Raw genomic sequence first — 25,794 nt, forward strand, 5'->3', positions numbered from 1 at the left:
CTTTCCGGCAGCAGAAGCTGCAGCTGGAAACCAAAGCGTGGGCCAACTTTGCTGAGGAATTCAGCATGCTGGCTGCAAGGAACTGGCTATGCCAGGGAAGGCGGGCTGGCTCGGCTGTCCCCGGGTGCTGCAGGTGGTAAAGTTGCTGCAAACAAGGCCATCCCCTCTGCCTACTCCCATGTGGAGCGAGCTGGTGCCATGCAGAGATGGCCTTATTCGCCGTTCTGATCGGATGTTTGAAAGGGTGGAGGAGTGGGGAAGCTAACGAAGCTAACATCAATTAAAGTGAGATTCGGTGCGGGATTTCCCCCTTCTCCTTTCACTTCCTTCCAGCTGCGAAAGGGGTGGGGAGAGCTGGGACACTGGCTCTTGCAGGAGGAAAATTCCCCCTCGCTGAGGTTAATGAACCCGCCTGACGCGGTGGTGGCCGTTCCCCGGCTGGGGAGACGGGCTGCCGGTATTACGTGTTATGCTGCATGTATATCCCTCACCACAAGGCTCTGGCGAGAGGCCCCGGCTGGAATTAACCTGCAGTAACCCCGCAGCGCAAGGGCAGCCTTGCTGGGGTGTGCCGCCCTGGCTGCGCTGGAGTATGAAAGCCATTATAATCCGCTCATTCACAGCGCTTAAAGAGCCAGAAGTTTTTTTGATATTTTTTTTTTTCCCCCCCCTTGGTTCTTCTGGAAGGGAAAGAGGGTTTGGGAATGGTAGCGCATAGTGTTCTCCATCCTGATGGGGCATCGTGTGCTGTACTGAGCCCGGCCCGCCATGTCATCAGTCCAACAAGTTTTAAAGTAACATTTTTATTATGAACAAATAAAATTTCAGATCAGCATAACCAGATGTCTGTTTCCATATTAGTAGAAATTATTTCAAAAAGGTTTTTTTTTTTCTTTTCCAGTACACAAAACAGAGATACTACTATGCAGAAATCCCTAAGCTGTGAAAAATCGTATCCTACTCACATTTCAACAGTGACAGAGCTTAGACAATGTGCAGATTCAACTTTCCAGTCCTTCCCTGAACACCCAACACTTGGACATCTGCTCTTCACAATACCAGCGGGGCTGGGAATGGTTTTGGAAAACAAACCAGTCCATGCTTCTGCCAGCAGCGGTGTGCGTGTGGTATGGACGCCTCCCTCCTCAGCGCTCGGCAGCAAGCCTCAGCACACCCCTGGGAGGCAGGGCGTAACCCCTGTTACAGGTAGGGAAACTGAGGCACAGAGAGGTTTTTTTGTGGTTTTTTTTTTTTTTTAAGTGACTTTGTCCCAAATCACGCAGTGAGTGAGTAGCTAAGCCGGGAACAGGTCCCAGGAGAATGGCTGCTCCAGCCACGAGGTCCCACTGCTGCCTTCTCTGCTTCCACCTCTCACAGACTCGTTTAAGCTAGACATACAGACAACGCGTCCAAGATACAAACATGCCACCAAAAATATATATATATATTTATAGGTATATATATATATCTCTCTCAAACAAAGTTCTACTTAAAGTGTTGTAACTGTTTCTTAATCTAACAAAAATTCTAACTCAAATACATTCAAAATCACCTGCACCCACAGTTCAGTGTAGGCAATTAAATAATTAAGAAACCCCTCAAATGTTCATAATTGAGCAAAAAAAAAAACCAAAAGAAAAAAAATACGGCAAATAGCTGTCAATACTCCTATGTATATTAAAGAAAGATTTAAGGCACCCAGAGATATTTGCCAATCTACCTTTAAAGTGACTGGGCAAACACCAGGACTGTTTGGTTACTGCTCCTCAGCTTCCACCATAATTCCAGATTCTGGACCCAAATCAGCACTTGAAATTTTAAAGGAACCCTGGATGTCAAACCCTGCTTCTCTGCTGAGAGGGTGTGAAATATTGCAGTATGTCACGGCACACTTCTCTACTGTAGGGTATGTCACACAACACGCTAAGGGCACCAGGAGCAAGGAAATCCTTCTCCTCGCCTTCTCCCCCTTTTCCCCAGCCGGCCCCCAGGCAGTCATGAGTCTTGGAGCAGTAAGGATGCTGTCTCCTGACACCGGGAGCTGAAGGGCTCCCTGTTCCATTCATCCCTGTTGTACCTTTCGGCTGGAGACCACATCGCTCCTGACGGCTCAAAACCTCGAAGGGTCCCATTGCTGAGCAATAACAAGGCCGTGGTGGTGGCAGGAAGGGGAAAGGCGAGGAGAAGGACTTCTTTTCTGAGTAACAAGCGTGCTCTTGTTAAGAAGAGCATCACTGAGCTGTCCTGGCTCCTGGCGAGTTTCACAGCAGCAGGAGAAAGCAAAGCTGCAGAGACTCGCTTCCGTGAACCTTGCCTGCCTGCCACGTGGCAGAGCCGAAGTGAGGAAGTTGGCATCCGCTCCCTCTCTGCCCTCCCTGGCCTGCCTGAATACGGGAGATGCTGCAAACCCCACTCAAACATCACTCGAGGTGATGTTTCACCTTGTTTTGGCCACCTCTTGTGCTTTCCTCCAGCTCCATTTGATGCATTTAAGCAACAAAACCAATACTATTGCTACAACTAATAATAATAAAAAAAAATTAATCATAATGGGGAGAGTTAAGGGGGAAACAAAAAAGCACGTTCAGCCCAGTGAGGGGCTCGAGGCCATGATGCCCAGAACCTAACCCATCGCCTGAACTCAAGCTGTGGTCTCTGTAACTTGCAGGAAACAACACCCACAGGGACTTTTTTTTTCCCCCAGCACACCCTCCAGCTGCGTGCCTGCATCGGCTCGGTGATATAACTGACCTTTCTGCAGGCTCAGCCACCCTCGCTGCCTGCTTCGCCGGCGACGGAGCGAGGTGGTGAGATGCCTCACCGAGGGGCCAGCTAAGGGACTAAAGAGGAGCTGCTTTCGCCTCCCCTTCCCGCTCCCTCAGAGGAGCGGGGAATGGCAAATCACCCCGGTGGACCCTGGGCAGGAAAGCCCCAAGGTGGCCCACGCTGGCAGGAGCGTCTCGCCTCTGAGGTCTCGACTTCCTTGAGCTCCTCATGCTGCCTGGCCCTGTGTCGGTGTTTCTCAGGCACTTGTTAATCGACCGAGCGGAGCCCCTGACACCCTCATCCCTCTCTAAGCCTGCAGACGCTCCCTTGCTCCATCCCTGCGCTCAGCAGAGGTTGCAGATCTGCAGGGCAGGCACAGACACCAGGACATCTGCCTGCCACCCAGCGGGGACCCTGTTTCTCCAGCATGTAAAGCAACTTAACTCAGCGGTGGAGCTTTGGTTTACATCCTTCTCCCCCTCTACATTTTGGCAAAGTCCCATTTGCTGGCAAAAATCTCGGCAGCGGCAGCAAACAAAACCACCCCAGGCTGGTGCTGCCCCACAGCAGCCAGTGGCACACCCCATCTGTCCCCCTCCTCGCTGTGGCTCTCCACAGGGGCTGCGGAGCCCGGAGCCTTCAGTCCCTGGTGGCATGGGGCACAGCGGGCATTGCAGGGAGGGAGGCTGTGACACCAGAGGGAGGAGGTAATAAGGCCACCAAGGTTCCCCCACCAGTGCCCGCTGGAGCCACCAGACCCCCCCAGCCACCGGTGGACCTGGCTGGAGCTCTGAGAGAGTCTGGGGGCTCTCCTCTTCCCAGCCAGAGAGGCTGTGTGGTGGACAGCCAGGGAGAACACTTCCCAAGAGACATCTTGGAAAGAGACAACTCTCTTTCCGATAGCAAGGGAAGGGGATGTGGCTGCTTTTCCCAGGGAGAGCAGTTTAGCCATGCCACGTCTATCAGCAGCCCTTGAGAAAGGAGGAGGGACAGAGGAAGCAATTTTGGGGGGAAGGTGGTGGGGAGAGGGTCACTGACTTTGGCTCAACTCTTCAGCTGGCTGGTACAGGCTTCCCTTGGCTGCTTCCTACCAGCTCCTCTGCCAGGGAGAGACCGGGATGATGTAAAGCGGGAGACGGGGTAGAGGAGCATGAGAGAAAGAACAGAAAGGAAAAGGAGAAGAGGGAAAGGGGTGGCCTTGCATTACAACGGCAGAATCCTAGATCTTAAATGCATCACGTAAAATACAGCGTGGGGGGATGTGTGTGTTAAAACTCATTATCATTATCTTAAGCAAACTGGTAGCATTATTCAGTAGTTAGTAAACAGAACATTAAACCTTTGTCCAGCGTGTTTGGAGGGGTCAGGAAGGGAAGAAGGGAGAAAAAAGGAGAAAGGAGAGGTGTGGATGTATGTGTGAAGGACAGCAGGAACTCAGCCACTCTTGTGACTCCCATCTCCAGTCCGCATTTTCCGAGCCAGGATGACCTCCTTGGAGACCTTCTTGCGATCGCTGGCCAGCCCCAGGAGGCACATGAGGTCGATGAAGGCTGTGGTCAAGTTGAAGCGCCAGCCAAACTCACTGGTGGAGTAGTCATAGGGGAAGGTGTGGTGGTAGTTGTGGAAGCCTTCTCCTGCAAAACACAACCAGGGAGAGGATGTTGCAGAGCTCTAGGTGATGTCCCCTTTATCTTGGCCCAAAGCACCACATTCCTGAAACAGGGTCTGGATTCACTCCAAGCTCCTCTCTCTCCTCTTGGCTCAATTTCACCTCTCTACAATCTACCCCATCTTATTTGGGTATGGTCTAGCATGCCCAGGCTGGCCCAAATGAGGCAATGGCAGTCATAGAGGACCTATGGTGCTTTAGCGGAAAACAAGCATGTGGTGAGGAACTGAGAAAGGCCCTGACTCACTGACTGCACCAAAACACCAGGGGAATCCTAATGGCTTTTCCGCTGCCACCATGAGAAACCTTCTAGTGTTGGTTGAGCTACCAGGTAGACCTGCAGCAAGTCCTCAACAAACCAGGCCAATCAATACTCCTACAACACCGGCAGTCCTAATCCCAAGGGCATTTCCAGATGGCAATAATGCAGACAGACTTCTACTAAGCAGTCTACCCGAGTCAGCCACCCTCTGCTCTGGACACTGTCAATGCTGGCTTCAGTGCTCACCCCTTCAATGACATCGCTTGGACTCCTGCTCCTACCCTTTCGAGTCTCTGCAGTTCAAATACCTCCCTACTAAAAATCCAGGAGCAGAAAATCCTTCGGTGTCAGAAATGAGTGCAGCCCCAGTGACGTACAGCAGTGCAAACCAGCTGAGGATTTGGGCTTGGGAGAACAGATCAGGGCAAATGCTGACCCTGGGGTGTACTTTTCTAGGTCCCCAAAATTTCAGGAAAACTAATGAGATGATCTGGCTTGTCTCATCCTTGAGTACCCCCAAAATCACCAGCTGCCCTGAAAACAGTCCAGATGTGCATCTGCGAGTGTTCAAGTTGACAAATCTAAGACAGCTAAGCAGAGACTGCAGTGCACGTTTTTCAGTCTGGTGAACGGGGCAGAGAGACCTTCAAGCCAGGTAAATAAAATACTGCTATTGAGATAAGGAGGTGCTAAGTGTAGCAGAGTCCTTTCCAGCCTGGAGAGAGGCCAGTGGGCCCTGATAACCCCACTGCCTTATGTACTCACTGGCCCGCCTGGGAAACACCCCCTGATGCAAAGGCCAGATGGAAAAGGTGCAGGGGGAACTGGGGACATCTGGATTCACAGAAGAAGCTGCAGCCCCAAGGGGCAGTCCCCACTCTACAGTCTACCCGCAGCAAAAGACACGGATGCTGAACGTACCTATGGCCCCCAGGCTGACCAGGGGGTTCTCCCGTGGGTTGATGTGCTGATCATATGGCCGGTTGCCAAACATGTGAGCAGCACTGTTCACTAGCCAAGTGGCATTGAGCCCCACAGTGTAGCGCAGGATGGCTGGAATGAAGAAGCTGATGACAAGGGATTCATCCCAGAAGTACCAGGGCACGGCAGTGGGCAGCGTGAAGCACAGCAACACCACCGAGGGCTTGTAGTATCTGGAAAGGAAGGGACCAGGAGGAAAGAGCTCAGTGGCAGAGGCAGGACAGGAAGGGCTAGTTCGGTCCTCCCTTTGGAGGATTCACGCTCAGCTATACAGGGAAAAATCAAGTACAGAAATACCTCACCCGCGAGCCCTGTATCTTTTGCCCTGAATGCACAGAAGCCGTGCCTGGAGACTCCCAAGTCTTATCACCAGGCAGGAGACTCAAACTGAAGTCCAGCTCTCCCTGTCTCAATCTAACATGTGCACAAAGCAATGTCCCCATCACCATGAGTCCAGACACCAGCTGCTGCTTTTGGCCTCATCTGTCGTTTGCTTCTCAGCTATGTTGGTCACCATAAAGGCAACCCCATGCTTGCAGAGTCCCATAGAAGGTCCCTTCCCCAGCTCTGTCCCAGTGCTGCAACTCCTCCTTGCAGACTTGGCCCAGCCTACCAATATACCCCACCAACAAGTGCAAGCAAGGGACACTGGTGCCATCAAACAGATGAGCACGTGGGGTCTTTCACACTACAGGGATGGAAGTAGAGGAAGCCGAACCACTCTGATGACCCACTAGAAAAATCCCAGGTACAAAAAGGAGGGAAGCCGTAAACCTTGCTTGGTTCATTTGAAACTGAACTAGGGATCTCCTGAATGAGGGTAGTTACTGTATGGCTTCAGTCTCCCATCCTTGCAGCCCTGGTGACAGGCTCACCTCCTCTGGGGATCAGTCCCAGTATAGCTCCAGACAGCTGAGAGATACCCCATCCCAGAGGCACCAGTGAATCAACACTGTCCTTCCCAGTTACTGCCTCTCTCACTTCCCCATTTTCAACTCCTCTTTCACCACACCGTTTCCAGGAGACTGATGGGAGAGGGGCAGAGGCCCAGCCTGGAAGGTGTACTACAACACCTCCAAGGATGACCCAGAGGCACCCACGTGTGGGTTCTGGTCCAGCCAAAGCAGCAGCTGGGCTGTGGGCAGGCAGGTGTGGAGGTGCTTTGTGATGGGCAGCTAAGCCCGATGCTGGTAAGATGCTACAGGGTAAGTGGGCAAGAAAGGGGTGTGGGAGGGCTGGAGATAGCACTAGCTCCTAAATAGTTCCTATAGGAGAGGCACAGCTCACTTCTCACAGTTGATCCCACAGCAAAGCCTCGGACAGACTGAAGACTCTAATTTCTCACATGATGCCCTCAATCCCCTCATGCTCCACCAAAGGCGCTTGGGGTCCCCAGCCCATTTGCAGGGTCCCTGCTCCATCCCACATGGCTCTGCGCTGGGGCTCATCCCACCACTCACCTCCGCTGGAACATCACCACTTTGTCAGCCTTTAGGTCGCTCAGGTCCAGCTTCTGGCCCTTCTCTATGACATCTGGGTGCTTGCGCACCAGCAGCCAGCCGATGTGGGAGAAGAAGAAGCCCCGCATGGCATTGTGTGGGTCTGCATCTGTCTCGGAGAACTTGTGATGGACGCGGTGGTCCCGGGCCCACTCATAGATGTCATTCTGCAAGGCAACAGGAGTGGAGACTTAGGGCCAGGGCTGGAGATGTTCCCTTCAAATCAACAAAAGGCCCTAGAGCATTTAGACACCTAAGTCCCATTGACCTGAACTCCTATCACTCATTTTATCTTTCATTAAGGTTTGGGGTTTTGGGCTTTTAAAACAAAGGCTGGGTCTTCTTTGCTCAACCACTTCAATTTTCTTTGAAATCACTTCTTTTGTGGGCTGCCTTTTTTTCTTTTTTCTTTTTTTTTTTTTTTTAAATTGGCTAACTTTAGGCTTTGGTTTGCACATCCTCTACAGCATCACGGGCTCCAACTGGTCAGCCTGTTCCCCCACCCCTGCAATAGCCAGCCCTCACTGGCCAGTCAGTGCCTCCTCCCTCACGCTCAGCGCTTCTTGGGCATTTGTCCCTGTCCCTACGTGGTGCCAGCTGGGATTGATCAACCTGCCCCTTCCCTTCTCCCTGACATTTTTCCATGGGTCAACCTGCCTTGCTTTTCCCGGGATTGCCAAATCAGATCTGTTTAACTTGGGAGTGATTTTTAAACTTTTTTTGTTTTTTCATTGGAAATCAGTCAGTCTTAAAATTAAAGCCCCTCTTTAGAAATAGAATAAACACATCATTTCAATGACAGTTTTCAAAAATACCCCCTTCACCCCCACAACCATTCTGTTTAAGCTGCAAAATCAATACAGTCCGGAAAATGTCAAAGCTTTCATCATTTGTATTAAGAAATGATTGTTTTGGCTAGTGTTAAGAATAGATTTTAATGATCCTATGCTCATTCCTTTATACCAAGATTTTGATGTGCTTAAAGCCATGTATTACACTATTCATTACAACAGAGATCCAAGCACACCTCTACTGCCTCTATTACACAAGAGGCTCCTTAATCTCCTGAGTACACAGGACTTTTCCTCAAAACACATTGAAGGTAGGGAAGCGGCATAATCATCCCTATTTCTTGCCTGGAAAGACCAAGTTGACTTATCCGCACAGGGAGCTTGTAGCAGAGACACAACTCCTCAAGTCTATCTCAAATGCTGTAACCACTTCTTCAACTGAGATAAAATGATTCACCTGCGGGCCACGCAATAAAGCAATGATAGGCACGGGCCCAGGACTCAACTCTCATTTTTTTACCAAATACTGGGAACTGCTGCCTTTCTTCCAGCCAAATCCTGTGCACCTCCAAGCATCACCAGCCCTCACTGATGTTAGCCAGAGCTTGGCCATTCAGCATTCCCCCAGAAGAGGGTGGCCCAGCAGCCTTCCCTATCTAGTAAGCAGAGAAACTCAACCAGTACCCATGCTGAAAATGTTTCATTTGTGACCCAAAGTCTCCTTCATATTCCAGACCCTACACAGCATCACATAATATGAGAAAGCCCAGCTTGAAAACTGACAGACAGCTTGGGTTTGTGCATCTGGGGAGGCTTCCAGGGGTCTCCTGGAAATCATTCTCCTGGAGGCAGGAGGCACAAATCCAGAGACCGTGTACCACAGCTGGAGTGTGGTATCAACTCATCCGCCTCACCCTGTGCACAAACACAAATTAGGGGTCTAAAAGCTGAAAAGCCCATATCTTGACCCAAACTTTAGCACGTTATCTTTTCTACAGATCTTATTTTGGGACCACCTCTAACTGCAACCCTGTCTGAAAATCAGGGCTTTCTGAGACCCACAGGCAAAGACTCCTTCTTTGGGAGTTTCCAGCTACAGGCTATAACCCGGAGAGCTTCTGCTCTGCTGCAGTTGCCTGGTCTTGCAGGTTGAGGAGTCGACTAGGGGCAGAATTCCCAAATTCTCTGAAATCACAAGTCACAGGTCTCTGAGCAGCCAACAGGCATTTTCTGGAGGACCTCAGATAAGATAATCTATAGTTTCCTCTGGCCTTAAAAGTGAACAGTCTCGTCTTAGAGCTGCTGCCACTAACAGAAAAGAGATAAATTGAAAAGAAACCTTCTCTTGATCTCATTAAAAGTAACTATGAAAAAAAAAATAATCTGTGGGGAATGGTACTGAATTTTCAGTAAAACTTTGGATTAGTTCCTATTGAAGCTGAAATATCTGTCTGTCTCTCATCTTTGTCTATTCCTATCCCCTACAGCAATAGCTCAGCAAATTCTTTCCCCCTCTGCCCTATAACCCTGTGAAAGATGGTCTTTGTACAGGACTAGCTAATACACAGCAACCCATCCTGCTCCCTTGCTGAGTGCTGGACCAGTAGCTGGAATCAGCAGCTTGGTCCTTGCTCCTCCTCATGAAGACTGTGCTTTGGTACTAACAGACAATAAGAAGGTCAATGGTGTTTTAGAAAGTTTTTCCAGGCTAAAAAAGCCTATCCACACCCTGTGCCAATTACGTGTCAATGAAGTGATATCCTCTACAGCTACACAAGGGGGAAAGGAAGATAATGTCTCTAAAACACCTGGTCCACTTGGGCTTTACCCCATACCTCAGCTGGAGAATTACTTAGGGGCACACCACTGATACTTTTCACCTTCTTCTAGCAGAAAATGCTGCACCCTGTCACACTCCTGAGTACTTCCTACACACGAGCAGGATGTCCCTTCAAGTACAGTTGGAGGATGGAGTGCCATTAGAGCTGCCTCACAGCAGCACACCCAAGAGACCACCAGGACTTTTCTGTGCCATGCCAATCTGGATTTTCACTCTGACTTCTTCTAAAGGGACATCTCTGCTGCTTTCTACACTGCCCAAGGAGCTCCCAGTTTGTTTGCTTTGTGGACTGCGAATTGCTCTCGTGAGCGGTTAGGCAATATCCTGAGGTGCTTATCAGCTGCCTGCAGTCACTTGTGCCACTCTGAATGGGCCCAACCTTTCTCTCCTTGAAACATCACTGACCTGGGATGACTCTCTGGAAGCCAGTGGTGTGACTTGTAACAGGGTTATTCCTAAATAGCACTCTTCTGAACCAGAGAAGCATCCCCCTTAACTGCGTAATTCCAACAAGTTCTTGGTCTTTCTGCAGCAGCAAACTGCACAGCCTGGCTCCCTGGGCTGTGCAGATGTGTGTTGTCCCCTACCCCCCACCCCCACCTTATCAGTCGTGCAGCAAGAGGAGGGTGAGGCAACCTGAACACCAGAAGAGCACTTAGCACTTCATCACGTCTTTCACAGGACCTGGGGCAAGTCCACCACACCTCAAAGGAAGGGTACATTCCTGCTTTGGAGAGCTTTCCTATGCCTGGTCTTGGCCAATAGTCATCTCAGAGTCACCCTCTGATGAGACAAGGTGAAGACAGTGAGATGGAGTCTGGCACTGCAGTGTTAGCTGGAAAGGGCAAGCTGTTTTCTAATAAGAGGTCATAGGATAGAGGACCCTCTCCATCAGCTTGTGCCCCATATCTGAGACAGGGATTCAGGGGAGCAATTCCTCTGAGGACCAGTGGTACATTGAGGAGGTGCTTACCTGGAAGGCCATGGAGTTTGCAATAGCCAAGATGATCCGCAGGGGCAACGTGGCTTTGTAGGACCGATGGCTCCAGAGGCGGTGAGATCCAGCTGTTATCCCCAGAGCACTCACCAGGAAACACAGAAGAGCTGGAGAGGTAAAGAAAGTGATGGAGCAGTTAGAGCAAGTCAGCCTGCAGCAAAGTTTCAGGCAGAGCAACACAAAGGCAGGCCTTCCCCCAAAGCTGTATAAGCAAGAGGGGAACCCATGGAGGGCATAGATTGGGACGATAAAAATCAATGTGAGAGTGCCCAAGCTACCACAGGCTTCCTAAGCAACATGGGGCAAATCACTTCAGCTCTTCATCTGTGACAAGGGAGGAGGCTCGCCCTTACAAGACTTGTCACAAGGGTTGGTTCTTCAGCATAGTGCCATCTGTCACAATGCAGGATTGTAAAAATTGTATAAAGTGACTGCTTCCATATAGCCCTGTGGTAACAGCTCTGCAGTCCCCCAGGAAACAGCTTCTCCCTTTCCTCCCACCCCGAATAATCAAGGGTCTTTCTTTCCTATCTCACCACTCCTCACTAAATCTCTTTTGCATTCTTTTCACCTAGAGGTGGTAGATGATCTTACAGTTCCTCGGGGGGACAACCCAAGCTCAGGGTTAGGCTTCTCTTCTGCTCCCTTTCTGAGCAGAAGCTGGCTAGAAAAAGATCTAACCTACCACCCTACTGAAGCCTGGGCTTCACCTTCAGCTCCACCACAGACTTAAAATATGCCCAGAGGCTCCCGTTCTCAGGGTCGTTTTGATCCTCCCCTCTGCTGAGCTCCTGCACTATTTACGTAAGGAAACTCCAAGGCCAACAACTCATTGCAAGTCCTGCCGACGGCAGAGACAGACATTGCTGAGCCCAACTGAGCTTCAAGGCTGCTTCATGTGTTCTCTCTCCACGCAGGTCATAGAGAATTCCTTGGCAGCTAGTTAAAAAGAACTCATCCCTCTCCCTTTGGATCATGAGTTTGTGTGTGCCCTGCTCTGTGTGTTCCCACATGTCCTCCTGGGACCTCTGGAATTTAACCTGGGTTCCAGCATCTGGTTCTAGAACTAAAATGGACCCCAACAGGGTCATAGCAGCATTACCTTAGGAAGCTGGGGATAAGAAGAAAATTGGATCTGAAAATTAACTCTTTCTCTAGGAAAGAAGGGTCAGGAAGTTTGGCATAAAGACAGAGGGCATTCAACAGTTGGTTTGCCCTGCAAGCTCAGACACTGAGAGGGAAGGGTGCACATCTGTGCATAGGTCAACTGATCCACCTTCAGTCCCTGGGGCAAGAGACACGTTCTTCCCAGTTCCCCAGGGGAAACTCTTTCCTTGGTATAAATTCACAGATTTCAGTCAGTTGGACCAGTCATGAAAATGGCTCCTTATTCTTACACATAAATCCGTGGATAGGAATCGCTGGTATGCTTGACAATACCATTCAGTCCAGCCAAATGGCTCTGATCAAGCTTATCTTGAACCCAGAAAATAGATACTGAGCCAGAAACTTGCCTGGAATCAGAGATCTGAGACATGAGCAAGGCACTGTCGCCCTGTTCTTTCATTCAAAATAATCCAGGCTTTATTTCCTATCATCTCCTGCTCCCTCTTCCTTCTGTCACCTCCTTTTTGTTTTTCTACATTCCAAACCTAATCTCTTATCCGCTAAAAGCCAGTCTCGGCTGATTTAACATCCTCTTCTGGCCCCTTAAACTTGCATGAACCCTTCTCACTCCCATCCCACTGTACAACAGTGACCTTCCCTGTCTGCTGATCTGACCGTGACTTCCCATCTTCATCTTCTCCCTTGGCTTCCCCGCCTGCTGCCGAATGCAGTGCAAGCCTCAGACCAGCACACCTCTGCCTCCCGCCTCCCAGCGCCCCTGTGGTCTCCTGGAGGAGCCAAGCAGTCACTGATTTATAGGTCATAGCTGGTTTATAGGGCATGAAGCGGGATGAAAACGCACGCAAATGCAGCGGGATCCGGCCTTTGCAAGAGGTGATGGAGCTGAGCAAAGCTCACAAAGCTGGCCAAACCCGGAAGGGGAGAAAGAAGGATGCTGGAGCATGGTGTTTGGTTCAGGTGTCCCTTTGGCCTCACTGACAGCAAGGTACTTATGCTGGACACCCTTAAGGTAACGCGCAGCCCCATGATGCTGACTTGAAAGTTATGAACCAGCTCATGACCAGTTAGCCATTGGTTTTAGATTTTAAGACTCATTTTAAATCAGTCACTATCTTCACAGATTCATACAGAAGAGCAAACCTTGAAAAAGCACCTAACATATGATTCTGATTTGCAGAACCTCTCTGGCCTCTGACACTGCAATAACAATGAAACCTGCTCCTGGATGTTTCGGACACTTCCTACCAGCGGCCAAAGTGTGACTCACCACCATTCTCTCCTAAAACTATACTCTGCAAACCGCATTTCATAAAACCTCTGGGCAACTTTATACTAACGGTGCACACCTCAGTAGCTGAGGTAGATTTCCAAGGGCGACAAGCAGTTTATGGCAGAGCTGAAAGCAGCATCCAGGAGTCTGGTTTTAACCTCCAACCTACACAGACTCTATGAAAAACACCAAACAGGGAGTCCATGATAAACTACAGCAGCTCGCAATGGAGGCGTGGGGCAACTTGCTCTCCACTGTGGGACAAGTAAGCATAAGTTAATGGTGTACTGGGGACAGAAGTGCAATCTTTCATGATCTTCAATAGCACTAGGAAATAAATGCCAGGTTAGGTGAGTACAGGCCCTATTTATAGCCCTGAGCTCAGGCCTCCTTCTCTGGTGAATCCTCACGTGCTGATTGGGAATTTTTTGGTAAAAGAGACCTCCAGGAAAATGACTCTGGCTGAGGACTGTAGTGTTTAAGCTTTGCAAGAAGGAAGCTCATCTTTTATACAAGCAATTCTCAGAATTTGCCTGTGGACATCCCCCTTGGTAAAAGATTTATCAGCAAGCACAAGGAATCACAAAAGAGACATGGTGGGGACACCAACGGACCCAGAAACCAAACAACCCAGTACTTGCTTTTGGGTAGCCTTGCCTGAAAGTTTTTGTTAAAAATTTGGAAGAGTACCCACTGCTTTCGGGTTCCCTGGCACAGAACAGTCACAGCCTTCATCCAAAGCCCATGAACCTCAGCAGGTAGCGTTGACTTCTCTTGGAGCTGCATCCCAGATCACTACAACAGCCACAACTCTCTAACTATAATCCCTTGCCTTGTCTTGCCTCTTACTCGTATTTAGCAGCTGTAGTTTATCTAAGGAGCAGACACTTTCTGTGGGAAAGGAGCTGATTCTCAGTCTATGCATACCCGGCCCCACAGAAACCCAAACCCTACTTGGGGACTATTAGCTCCATCAGCCGTACCTAAGAGTTGTTGTGACAGTGACAGGATATAGACAATAAGATTGAAAAGCCTGGTGGAAAACAGAAGAATCCAGCACCCTAATGATTCAGAAGGTTAATCCCTGCAATCAGGTACAATGATGATCATTGCGTAGCCAGGGAATCAGCATCTCACAAGGGAGAAGAGAAGCTCCTCCAAGATCATCCACTAGGAATGAACTTGGAAAGAGAACAGAGAAGGTGAAATAAAGTAGCACAGGTTTCCACAGTTGTCCTGTGATGCTGCCCCAAACTGAAGGACTTAGGGACCCCATCAACTGAGGTTTCAAAGTCATCTTCCACACCATGCTTTGAAGTATTCAAGATTCAAAAAACTGGCAACTCACAGGTGATTTTCCCAATGACCCATTCAACTGGAATACAAAGAATTATGACCACGGGCAGTAATATGCACTCAATGCTCCAAAAATGAAGCCCAAAACATTCCAGATTCAGTCATGTCTATATGACTAACTATCCCTCACCTCTTTAGGGCCCAGGTTCAGACCTCAAGTTGTAATGGGAAGCCAGGAATGTGCTATAGGCATTGTCACCTCCAGTCAACACCAAGGATGTTTACATGAAGAGGTGTCCTTGTGCCAGCAGGCATCCTTGGGCTTCTGCTCAGTGCGAGGGAAAACTACAGCTCTGGACTGCTCCCTTCTTGCCTCCCAGTCCTGCTAGCCAAGTGGGTTGTGCTACTCTCAGGAGAAGGATACCAAGAGCAAGAAAACATGTAGGCTGCATAAGGGGAACATTGTTTAAGAGGAGCGGCAGGAGCTGCTGTTGCTAAAGCCTAACTTCCCTACCTGGCAAAATCAGAACTTCCCCTCCATGCTTGGAGGAGAAGCATGCCACCTGCTAGTTAAGCCTGGAGAGGACACTAAGTAGAGTGGTGTTGCCAGCAGTAGTCTTGATGGGAAAGGACAAAAAACTTCTCTAAGTGTTTTGCTGGACACAACCCTTGGGGGTAGTACTGTCCGAGGTTTTCAGGCTGTCAGAGATGCCTAAATTATCCAGCAAGATGCTCCTTGATCCAAAGATGATGCAGCAGCAACAAAAACCAGTATTAACCCATGTTTCTGCCACCACTGGCATTGCAGGGAGCTGGGGTGTTGTTAGAGCACCGCGTCAAGAGGAACCGTCACTGTTTTATAGACATTGTTGGCCAAGCCAACAGGGTTTAATACAAATATCATTGGTCTGCTGCACCCAAGGATGAGGAAGACAACCTGCAAATCGTGTTACCAGGGAGGCTCAGAGCAGTTAGTGAAGAAGCTGCCAGACACCTTTGCATCCTGCCCTTCCAGAACTCAGTCTCTATGCCGTTTGGCAAATGCCGTGAAATCTGCCCTGTGATCCCTGAAAAGACTGCGCAAGACTTTATCAAGGGCAGTGGAGAAGACAGTAAATAAAAGGGCAGCTGGCTAGAAAGCCATAGTGCTGGAAGGTCTTGGAGAGCTCTCGTTATGGTGAGCTCTCACCTGATCAACAACCCCAGCTCGTTCTGGGCAGCTCTGTACCAGAAAGAGATCAGGGGATACAATGCACACAGCAACGCAGAACAGCAAACAATGATGAAGGCAGGGCTGGAGAGCTTGAGAGACAAAGAGGAATTAGCACACAGAGAAATGAAAACAAAAGAGGACACAGTCACCAATATAACTGGTTTCAGAGGGACAGGAACATCAAGGAGACGGTGGCCTGGATGAAGAGGGTATAAGCAGGGGATTGCTCCTGATAATAAAATATAGAAGGTAGATCAGCTACCAGGCACCACAGCTGCCTGTAGCATCACAGCAGAGAATGTCTGGGGCCATGTTAATTTTATATTATATGTACACAGCCTAAGGAAGGAATGATCTGAAAAACAAAGAAAGAAAGAAGCAAAACCCCCAGCTCTTCCAGAACTACCACTGGGAGAGCCGCTGTGCCATGAGCCCGTGGTGTATTGCTGGGAGCAACATAAGCCTCTGCTGCAATATCCCTCTGTGCAAAACGGGAACCGTAGCCCTCTCCTTCCTACCAGGGGATGCTGGGAAAATAACAGCAACTCAGTGAGATGACAACCACAGATGCCTTGTATGTGCTAAAGAAAGGTATGAACTGCCCTTTTCTAGGGCAGTGCAAGAAGGAGCTAGGAGACTTGCTGACAAGCCAGACCTGTGGAGTATCAAAGTATCCAGCTCCAGTCATCACTGGGCGAGAATGGACTGTAGGGGAAAGCTCTGACTTGGCTGTAGGGTGCAGGGAAGGGTGGTCCTTTCCCAGAACAAGTGCCAGGGATGCAGGACAGGGAGCTCTGTGAGGCTACTCCAGCTTTGGTAAAGCAGGACGGATCTTCAGCCAGTCCAGAACAATGCAGTTCCCCCAAACGCCATGTCCTCCCATTCCCAGAGCGTCTGTCACTCCAGAAGCCACCAAGGAATCTCACAGTGCCTCACAGTGGCAGGAGAGCAACTGGCACTTCACATCAGAGTTGACTGAGGGAGGGGAGCAGTAGGGATGGGCATCAGGTAAAAAGCAAGGCAGATTCCCACGAAATGCCATGGGATGCCATACAGATGTCCCAAACAGGTACGCAGTTGCAAAGACGCTGCCTCAGAGACCATTTTGGGGTAAGGTGGGGCTTAGCAGAAAGCAAAGCACTATTAACCTTCTGGATCAAGATGCTCGTGGCCACGTCTGTATCTCAGGGGAGGCTCAATGGAGAAGGGCTGGATGGATTTGGAGATCACAGTGCATCTCAGCAGCTTGAAATGAAACCAGTAAACCCGTCTCACCTTTTCCCTCCTCCTTGCCCCAATGCCCTGAGGATATCTGGCTGGGGTTGGCGGACCCAGGCTGTCAGGTCAGTGAGAGAAGCCAGCAGCCCCTGCCTAGCCTCCAGCTAAGAGCCCAGAGATGGGACACACAGAGCAGGGCCGAGAGCCCTGAAACGCCCCTCCAAGGTCGTGCTGAGGCTGCATGTTCTGCCCAGCCCGGCCAGCCCCCAGGAAAAGCACAGCCTGTCAGGTTTTCACAAGGGAAAGGCCCAGCAAAGTCTTCTTTCGTAACAGCCCCCCAAAAGGCCCTGCTGCCTGCACAGGGAACACGGTGGTGACTCTGGTTTTGCAGATGCTGTAGCCAGCCTCTGACAGAGTCCTGTGGCCTCCAGTGATGCTCATCCCCCAGACCTCTGCCTCTGAGAAGCTGAGATGGTCCAGGAGGAAAAGGGTCAGTCTGAGTGTCCAGGGAGCCATGCCTTTCCCAGTCCAACTGTGATGCTTGTTGCTCACAGCCATTGGGAAGACAGACTTTGAGAGCATGACAGACCAGGTGGATCACTGCAGGGTCTGTCCACAGCCCGGCTGGCCAGGAAGCTGCTCCCGGCTGAGCCCTTTGCAGGGGCACCGCTGAAACCAAAAGCCATGCCAGCAGGTCTCAAATTAGACTGCTGCTTTTCGTTTCAGGATGCTCCGTTCCACAGGAAGGCAGGGGCTGGACGCAACCTCTCAACTGGGAGCCGTTTGGCTTCTTGACTCCTCCAGGGGTCCACACAAAGGCTCATGGAAAGCAAGGCTCCCCTGCAGCTTGGGCCCTGGGCCCAGCTGCCTTTCAAGCAGTCAAAGGAGAAGTTTGATTCCTACCCAGGGCAAGGTCCCTGAGAAAGGGGAGCTTCTGCTGGGTTGTGCTTTCCACTGGAATTCGCTGCCTGGAGAGATGCTTGTTTATTTTTTGAAAGTTGTCAGGCTTAGTTCCGGGATGACGGGGGCTAATCTGTGCTTTTGTAAGAATGATAAAAGACCTGAGCTTCAGACTTAACTCTTGACTTTTACCTTCAGCACAACTGTATTTTGTCTCTGCGTGGAGGCTCTGAGGGATTCACCCTCCCTCGGTAAGGACAGGAATGGTTCTTGTCTTTGGGCAGCAGCCTCATGCCAAATAACGCCTTGTACCTTGCCTCTGCAGCCACCCACTAAAGTGCTCTTGCTAGCATCTTTTTTCCTAACCTTCTGGGACTGTCACAGTACTCCATCAAGTATTTTCTGTGCTTCACCCCAGAAGCGGCTTTGTTCTTAAAGCAGCCAAGCAGTCCCTTGCCAAATCCTTCCCTCTCATGCATGACCTTACAAAAGACACCAGCAAGCCCTCCTGCAGCTTGCCACAAATCTGGCCGAGTAGCTTTTTCTAACAGAAGACCTCCACTTCCTTCTTTCTCCTCCCTGAGTCTGTGGGCCTGGAGGAAAAAAAACATACCACCCAACAGATTCGGGGTTTGCAAATGCCAAGAAACAAATGGAGGAACATGCTTACCCCATGCCAACGTCTGGATCTTTGCAGAAGGTATCAGCGTCAACCCGAATACGGCCCCTAGATGCAGCAGGCTCATGAGGATGATATTCCTCCAGACGTATCGCATGGGGGGCTTGGGGCCCTCTTTCTCCCGGTAGGTCTCATCAAAGATATCGTCTATCATGCCCCGGTCTCCTGCCAAGTCCTCGTGATTGATTAAGTCCTTCTCCATGACGGCATCCCCATTCCTGGTCACCCGGGAGGTGACGGTGCCGACAGTGGTTGTGGCGGAAGCGGAGGAGAACTCCTTGGAGAGGCGGCAACGGATATTTTCAAGAAAGGAAAAAGGGAAAACAAAACAAGAAGTTGGTGGTTACAAATGCAGGGAATAGGAACACGAGCAGCTAGGCTGGCAGTACCAAGACTCGCAGCCTGCAGTTGCCCTGGCAGGCTCCATTCTTTCAGCTGAGCCCTTGGCACCAAGAAGAGCCTGCTCTGGCTCCATGGAGTCATGGCCTGACAGGGATGGAGACTGATCTTTCTGGGGAGAAGAGGTGAATGGTGGACAGGGTGCAGAAAGTAAAGAAAAAGACTTGAAAGGCAGTCTTTTTTCCCAGCAGTGGCTTTGGTGCTATCATTTGCAGGCTGCAAGGGTTTTCATTTTCCTTCAGTTTTATTAGTGGGCATTTTTAGGTGGGCTTGTGGTCTGGGCTTGTGCATAGGCAGACAACAATAAAGGAAATCTTGTGAATGAACAAAGAGGTGGGAGAGAAATATGGTCTGAAACACGGTGTTATTATAAATCATTGGGCTGCTCCTGATATCCTGCCCCTTTATGTCAGCCCACTAGGGATCACTGGAGGAACATCAGGAAGATCCATGGGGGGATTCCTCTGGGGTGCCTCCTCATCTCCCCCTTCCTCACCTTCCAGGTTGGGATGTGGCAAGACCAACACACCTGGAGACAGTGGATGGAAGCAGTTGAGCGACGTGCTTCCAGTTAGACATCCTATCCCATGGCTGCTGCTAAGCCTTTTATCCCTCTCCCGCTTCCCACCCACAGGCAAACTGAGGCACGGGAAGACAACCCTCTGAGCCAAGGCCACCAGCAGGCAGAGAGGAAGTTTTAAGCAGCAAGTTGGCTCAGCCTGGCTCCCAGCTCCCTCCTGTAACCGTGACACAACATCGCCTCTGCACACGCTTGTTTGCCCTGGCTGAGTGACAGCCCGCCCGATCAGGCATGCATGACGAAAGGAGCAGGCAGGACTGACCCTAATGAGACAGGTCACTGAACCCTGAATCACCGATTTCCATCTCCATCATGACAGCCGCGTGCTTGCCGGTGCTCGCAGACCTTTGTCAGGCCTGAAGCCCAAGCGCCCGACGGGGCTGGACCCCGGGGGTGCCAAGCACGTGGGACGTGAGTGGTGGGAGGGCACGCCGCCCCCATGCCCTCGCCTCCCGCGAACCTGCCCAAGGGACACGTCCCTCTGCCACCCACCTCCATGTGCAAAGGGGCAGTAAAGGTCAGCCGGCAGGAACGGGACCACGGGAAAGTTCCTTTCCCAACAGAAACCTCTCCCGAATTAACAGCAGATTCCCACCCAGGCACCCAGAATTCCTAAAAGACCACCATCCTGCCATGGCCTAGTTTCCTGAGGGAGGCATTAAAATCAGGCCAGGCAGCTTACGTGGCCACCCCAACTCCTCCCTTTCCCAAGGGTAGAAACTAGAGGGCTACAGACATACCTTCCTACGGGGAGGAGCTGGCAAAGCTGACAGATTCCCCACTTTTGGGAAGTAAAATGATCTCTACGGAAGGAGGCCTCTAAGTTTTTCCTACTGGAATCAAAGGTTAGAAAGGAAAAAAAAATGGACACGAAGTATCCTGCTGCTTTCTCTGAACCCAGGCAGCTGCTGGGCTCGGGACCGGCTCCCTCCACATCCTGGCTATAGGCTGTCTCTGCCTGCTTTCATAATTAATGTTTTGAGGGTATGATACTCTGAGCTGCTGGAAAATTTAGAGGCAATCCCCCCCCCAAAAGGAGCTGTGAGAAACGTCTTCTAATCCAGCGATCAGGCAAGGAAAAGTCCTGCCCATTTCAAAGTGTCAGATATTCTCATCTGGCATTTTGGCAGGAAGGCACAATTTATTTCCTTGGCTGGATGACAATCTACCAAAAAGACCTAAGACTTGTCTATGCAGGAAAAATTCCCAGCAGAGATCTGGTGGTATAATTAGACGGGTAACGCTCCCCATATGGACATGCTGCTTCCAGAGTAAGAATGTGGGGTTGGAGTTGCATTTTTCTCCTCGGCGATAGCTTATGTCACTGTCAAAGTTACACGGGGGCAGAAGAGGAGGAGGGGGAGCACAAAGAAAACAGCAGAGAAGAAAAAAACCTCTTCTTCCAGAGTCGTAGTAGCCACATGAGGAATTTTACCAGCAGACCTATGCTGCTGGAATTACACTGATGTAATCGAACCGGTCATTTCTCACATGTAAACTAACCTTAAACCAAAAGGGCTACAAAGCAGCTGTGAAACACAACTCCACCATTACAGACTTGGTGGGGGAGCATAGGGGGAAGAAGGAGGGAGAGTGGGCAGCTATTTAGCTGGAGACCAGGGAAATGAGTCGGAAAGGAAGAGGACTCTTACCCCCTTATGGCCACAGCGGCTCCTGCAGCTCTTTCTGAACAAAATGGAATAGGGATTGATCTGGGGTCTAGAGCTCAGAGGGGGAGGAGGCCAACTAAATCATTTTCATGAGGTCTCCCTCATTTCTGAATGACTTTGCAGCTCTCATCTGCAGAACAGATGTGTTCCCCCATCTCCAACACCCACCCCACTGCCACCACCAGCATCGAACACGCCATAGGTGATCCTGGCACCCAGCCAGCTTATACAACCAACTGCAGCTCAAAGGATCCTGCGCTGGGTTCAGCCCCGGGGCCCCAGGGCACTCAGTCTCGGGTCCAGTATATTTGAATATGCCCAACGTAACCCAGGGACAGGATTCTCTCCAGCCTGCAGGATATGCCCCAAAAAATACATGCCAAGACCATGAAGCATGGTCTGAGCACACTGCCCTTGGCATCCGTTTCGGGTGGGGAGAGGAGTAAAGTTCTTTACATCACAGCATCCCTGGAAGGTCACGGCACCTGCACAAAAAGGACCGGGCGAGACCCTGCGTGCTGGCGACAGGCAAGAGAGCGGGGCTCTGATTTATCTGTGCTTCTCAGCACAGGCAGATGGGCGAAAGATGAGAAGGCGAGAGCAGGAATACCAGAATCAGCCCCTGCCTCCCCTCAGGCGAAGGGTGGCTGCCAGGAGGGGCAAAAATAAAGATCTGTAAAGATCCAACAACTCTACGTATCTTCCTGGTGCTGGGTTGTTATTCAGACCTTCTTATGCCAAAAATGGGCAGTCTCCCCATTGTATGTTTGCTTGGCTCAGGCAACGCAGACACAGTCATTCACTTCATCTGGGCAGCTGGCTGCTTTCACCTTGCGTCTGTCCTAGAGACGCTCCCTGCTGCAACATTTGCCTTAAAAACGCTGTAAGTAAAAGCCCTTTCTTATAAAAAAATAATTAAGAAAATAAATAAAAAATCGCAGCCTGAGCACTACCAAAAAAACCCACGTCTTCTTGGCACAAAAGACCTTCCTGAACAGCTCTTGCCAACATACGTAGATGGACATTTTTAAGATAAACCTGTATTTTATGCTCAGTCTATCTGAGGGCACAGGCTCCGGGGGGGGATAATCCGGGCGGCGGCGATCCCCGCTGCGTTCGCCGTCGCCCCACGAGGCTTGGGGTGATGCCTTAAGTTAGCACCGAATGACTTCGCCTCATCAAGCGGCACCGACAGGACACACATGTACGTGTGCGTGTGTGTGTGTATGCGTGTGTGTGCGTGCGTGCGTGTGCACGGACACGCGTGGATGCCCAGACCTTTTCCACCACTCACCCCCCCCCCCCCCCCCCCACCCCAGCCAGCGGCAGCGCGGCACCGCCGGAGCCGCGGGGATGAAGGAGGAAGGGGCGATGGGAAGACAAAGCGCCCGCACCCCCGCGCAGCCCCCCGCTTACCTCCTCCTGGAGCAAGTGCGCAGGCATGGGGGCGGCCTCTCTCTCTGCTCCTCGGCGGCGGTACGCGGGCGCGCAGGTCTCCGGCGGCGCTCGGCTGGCTCTTGTCGGCCCCTCGCCCGGCGAGCTGTGCGGCTCGGGGAGGCGGCGCGGAGGTATTTAAGCGGGGCTGCTCGCTCGGCGGCTGGCGGGGCCGGGCTCTGGGCGCCCCGGCCTCCCGGTGACCCCCTGCCCGCGGTTGGGATGCGCGGGGTCAGCGCGGCGGGCGGCGAGTCGCGGCGGGGGCCCGGCTCTCGGCGTGCCCGGGAGGGGAGGCGGGGCGGGGCGGGGCGGGGGGCGGGAGGAAGGATGCTGAGGAAGAGGAGGATGGCGAGGGCCAGGCTCTCTCATCATGCCTGGCTGCCTTTTTTTTTTTTTCTTTCCTCTTTTTTTTTTCTTTTTTTCTTTTTTTTTTTTTTTCCCCTTCCTCCCCCTCGCCCGCCGATTGGCTGCGGGAAATTTGGTGCCACCTCGGCCTGCCCTCGCCATTGGCTGCCCGCAATCTGCTGTTCGCTCCCCGCGGCGCGCACCCCTGCGCGCACCCTGCGCGCACGGCCCCGCGCAGCGCCCCGCTCCGCTCCGCGCACGCCGCCGGCAGCGCGCACGGCCGCCGGCCCTGCGCTGGGCGGGGGATGGGGGGGGTGTCCGCACCCCCCCACCTCCGCCGCGGGGGCTGTCCCGAGTGGAACAGGGGGTGTCGGGGAGCAGCGATGGAGCCCCGCGCCCCCTCCCCAGCTGGCGGCGGGGAAAGAAGGGGCTTCAGCGTAAAACATCTGCTCGGTATAGGGGCTCTGTGTGGGGAGCTTTATATATTTATGTATGTATATATAAATCATGCATCTCCGCAAAGAGAAGCACGCCCATAACTGTACATCCGGATAAGCATGTATATCTGCATAGGTGTTTTATCTCCGTAGGCAAAAACAGTCTGGAAAATGTTGGCTGCAACGTTTTAAAATGAATCCTGGCCATTTTCCACCAGAAAACACTCCCTTTTGGCGGAGGGCGGAAGGAAAAAGCAGCAGCTCGGTTTGCTATCAGCTATTTTCCATAACAACCTTTTCACCAGCCAGTAATGCCAGCAACAGGAAAATCCAAGCTCTATCCCAAGGAGACCTTCACCATTAAAAGTGGAAAAAGGGGGCCCTCAAATAAAACCTTGCCGGTGGCAGAGCCTGGAGGCAGCTCTCCTAATCCCCACCGTGTGGTCACTGTGCCAGGCACCCTCAGCTGCTTAGCACCAAGGCTTGAGGTGCCCTAGTGCCATCACCCTGGCCAGGACCCGTTTCAGCTCTTTCTCCTACTGCTGGTGTGTCCGGGGTTCAATCTCAGCCTCCGGCTGACACATGAGTCATTCTGGGAGTGGAACAGGGATGTCAAAAGCCATTTTGAAGTGTGCCCATATCCCCTCACGCATATCCTGTCCTGGCAGCTGTCCCGCAGCAATGGAACTGACCGCATGAGGTGCAGACGGACAACCGAGATCTTGCAGAGTCCGTCCCTGGGCTGATCCTGCTCAGATGTAGTGGGGCTGATTCGGTGGCAGCTGTCAAAAGTGAGCTGCGTTGTCATCACTGGGAGGGAAATGTGGCAATGGAAAATAACAGTAGCCCAGTTGTCCTCTGGATTTAGAGGTGTCCAGCAAAAGGGGGAAAAATACGTCTCTCCTTTTGCATTTCACTGTGAGGGATGAAGAGATCTGAGAGTGGCCTGTGTTTTAATTTTACAGTAGGAATGGAAGTCTTGCTTACTTTCTGAGACACAGTATTAAAACAGAGAGCCCACGTCAGAAGATGTTCCTAGATGGTGAAAGCTGACATGAGTCAGAGAGGGACTTTTAACTGTCTCTTTTAAGACTTTCCTTTAAATGTTTGGTTAACAACAATGAGGGTTACTGAACACTGGGGAGAAATGATGTTTTAATTAAAGATTCTACCTACTTTCTATGTGAGTGTTGGAAGAACTATAAAGTGTGCTAAAAACTACCCTAAGGAAATCTGACTCCTGCTATTTCCAAAAGAAAAACAGAAAGGAAGTAAATAAAAAAAGAAGGCGGTACTTGTTTTTAAAAAATAATCTGCAGTTTATGCCACATGGGGAAAATAATCTCAATGCCACAAACCAGGGGGAGAACTGGAAGTGCTACTGGTGGGTGACAATGAAGTTTTTGGGGATTCAAGGTTTGCAGTTCTGCAGATACTCAGACCCACCAGAGCCCTTTCCTTTTTGACCAGTTTCTTTCCTCAGACGTGGAGCGCGGCTAAGAGGGAATGTACAGGGCAGTTAGACTTTGTCATTCTCTGGAATTAACACCGTGTCTGGCTGCTCCCACACAACAGGAACGAGTTTTCTGAATATTTCCCTGCCAAGTTATCCTGGGAGGTGACCATCACATTTTTTTCTTGCACAGAGGGAGAGATCGATCTTGACCATTGTTGGGGCTGTTGCTCACCTGGCAGGTTTATGCAGGGTTGCCCCCCTTGTTTAATGTTGCTTTCTCCCACGTGCTCTCTTTTGGAATCTGGTGACCCTGTGTTATGTTTTCACACACTCTTCCTCAGCCAGGAGAGGTAGCAAATGGCACTCCTTTTTGAAATGCAAAGCTAAGACTCTTGTGTAGTCACCTGGCTCCAGAAACTGTTGCTTGAGGAGTCTGATATCATGGCATTTACCAAAAGTGAGATTTATATTTACAAGAACTGGCATCATCTTGCTCACTTAGTTGCTTTCTATCATGTTTCCCTCCCTCCTTAGAACATCATCTGTCGCTCCATAAGTTCAGCGGATCCCACAAACTCCTGAAGATCCCCAGGTTTATGTGCTAAGGACAGCCTTGAGGAAGGCCCTTCGCAGCACGGCCAGCTTCTGCAGCTGGCATTTTGGTCACTTTTGAAACAGGTTAATGCTCCTAAATGTAGCCATGAGGTTCAGGCATTGACATCTTGGCAAGCTGCGCAGGGTAGTTTGCTTTCCCAATGTTTAAATTGCGGCAGCTCCAGCCTTGCTTGTCAAAAAGCTTTTTGGCCCTTTGCCGGCTGGAAGCTTGGCCACGCCGTGCCAGCCAGGCTCCCTCCCATGGAGAGCTGCTGGCCGGGGCGATGGCCAGCACCCTGCGCACCCCTGGCCCCTACCACCTGCCTGTCTGACTCTCTGCTGCACACCCCTGTCTCAGCTCTGCTGCTCA

At 51.0% G+C, this 25,794-nt stretch overlaps 1 protein-coding gene across 1 annotated transcript; it reads right to left on the reverse strand.

The window, feature by feature from the left end:
- Nucleotides 1-787: 787 nt before the first annotated feature.
- On the reverse strand, nucleotides 788-22,876 carry SCD (stearoyl-CoA desaturase). The gene is made up of 6 exons (XM_054207146.1): nucleotides 22,575-22,876; nucleotides 18,501-18,786; nucleotides 10,782-10,912; nucleotides 7,139-7,344; nucleotides 5,619-5,851; nucleotides 788-4,400 (listed from the first exon to the last, which is right to left on the reverse strand). The coding sequence occupies exons 1-6, from the start codon at nucleotides 22,599-22,601 to the stop codon at nucleotides 4,201-4,203; spliced, it is 1,083 nt and encodes a 360-aa protein (XP_054063121.1). The 5' UTR covers nucleotides 22,602-22,876; the 3' UTR covers nucleotides 788-4,200.
- Nucleotides 22,877-25,794: the final 2,918 nt, after the last annotated feature.

The sequence above is a fragment of the Rissa tridactyla genome, chromosome 6, assembly GCF_028500815.1.
Source record: "Rissa tridactyla isolate bRisTri1 chromosome 6, bRisTri1.patW.cur.20221130, whole genome shotgun sequence".
Taxonomy (NCBI): domain Eukaryota; kingdom Metazoa; phylum Chordata; class Aves; order Charadriiformes; family Laridae; genus Rissa; species Rissa tridactyla.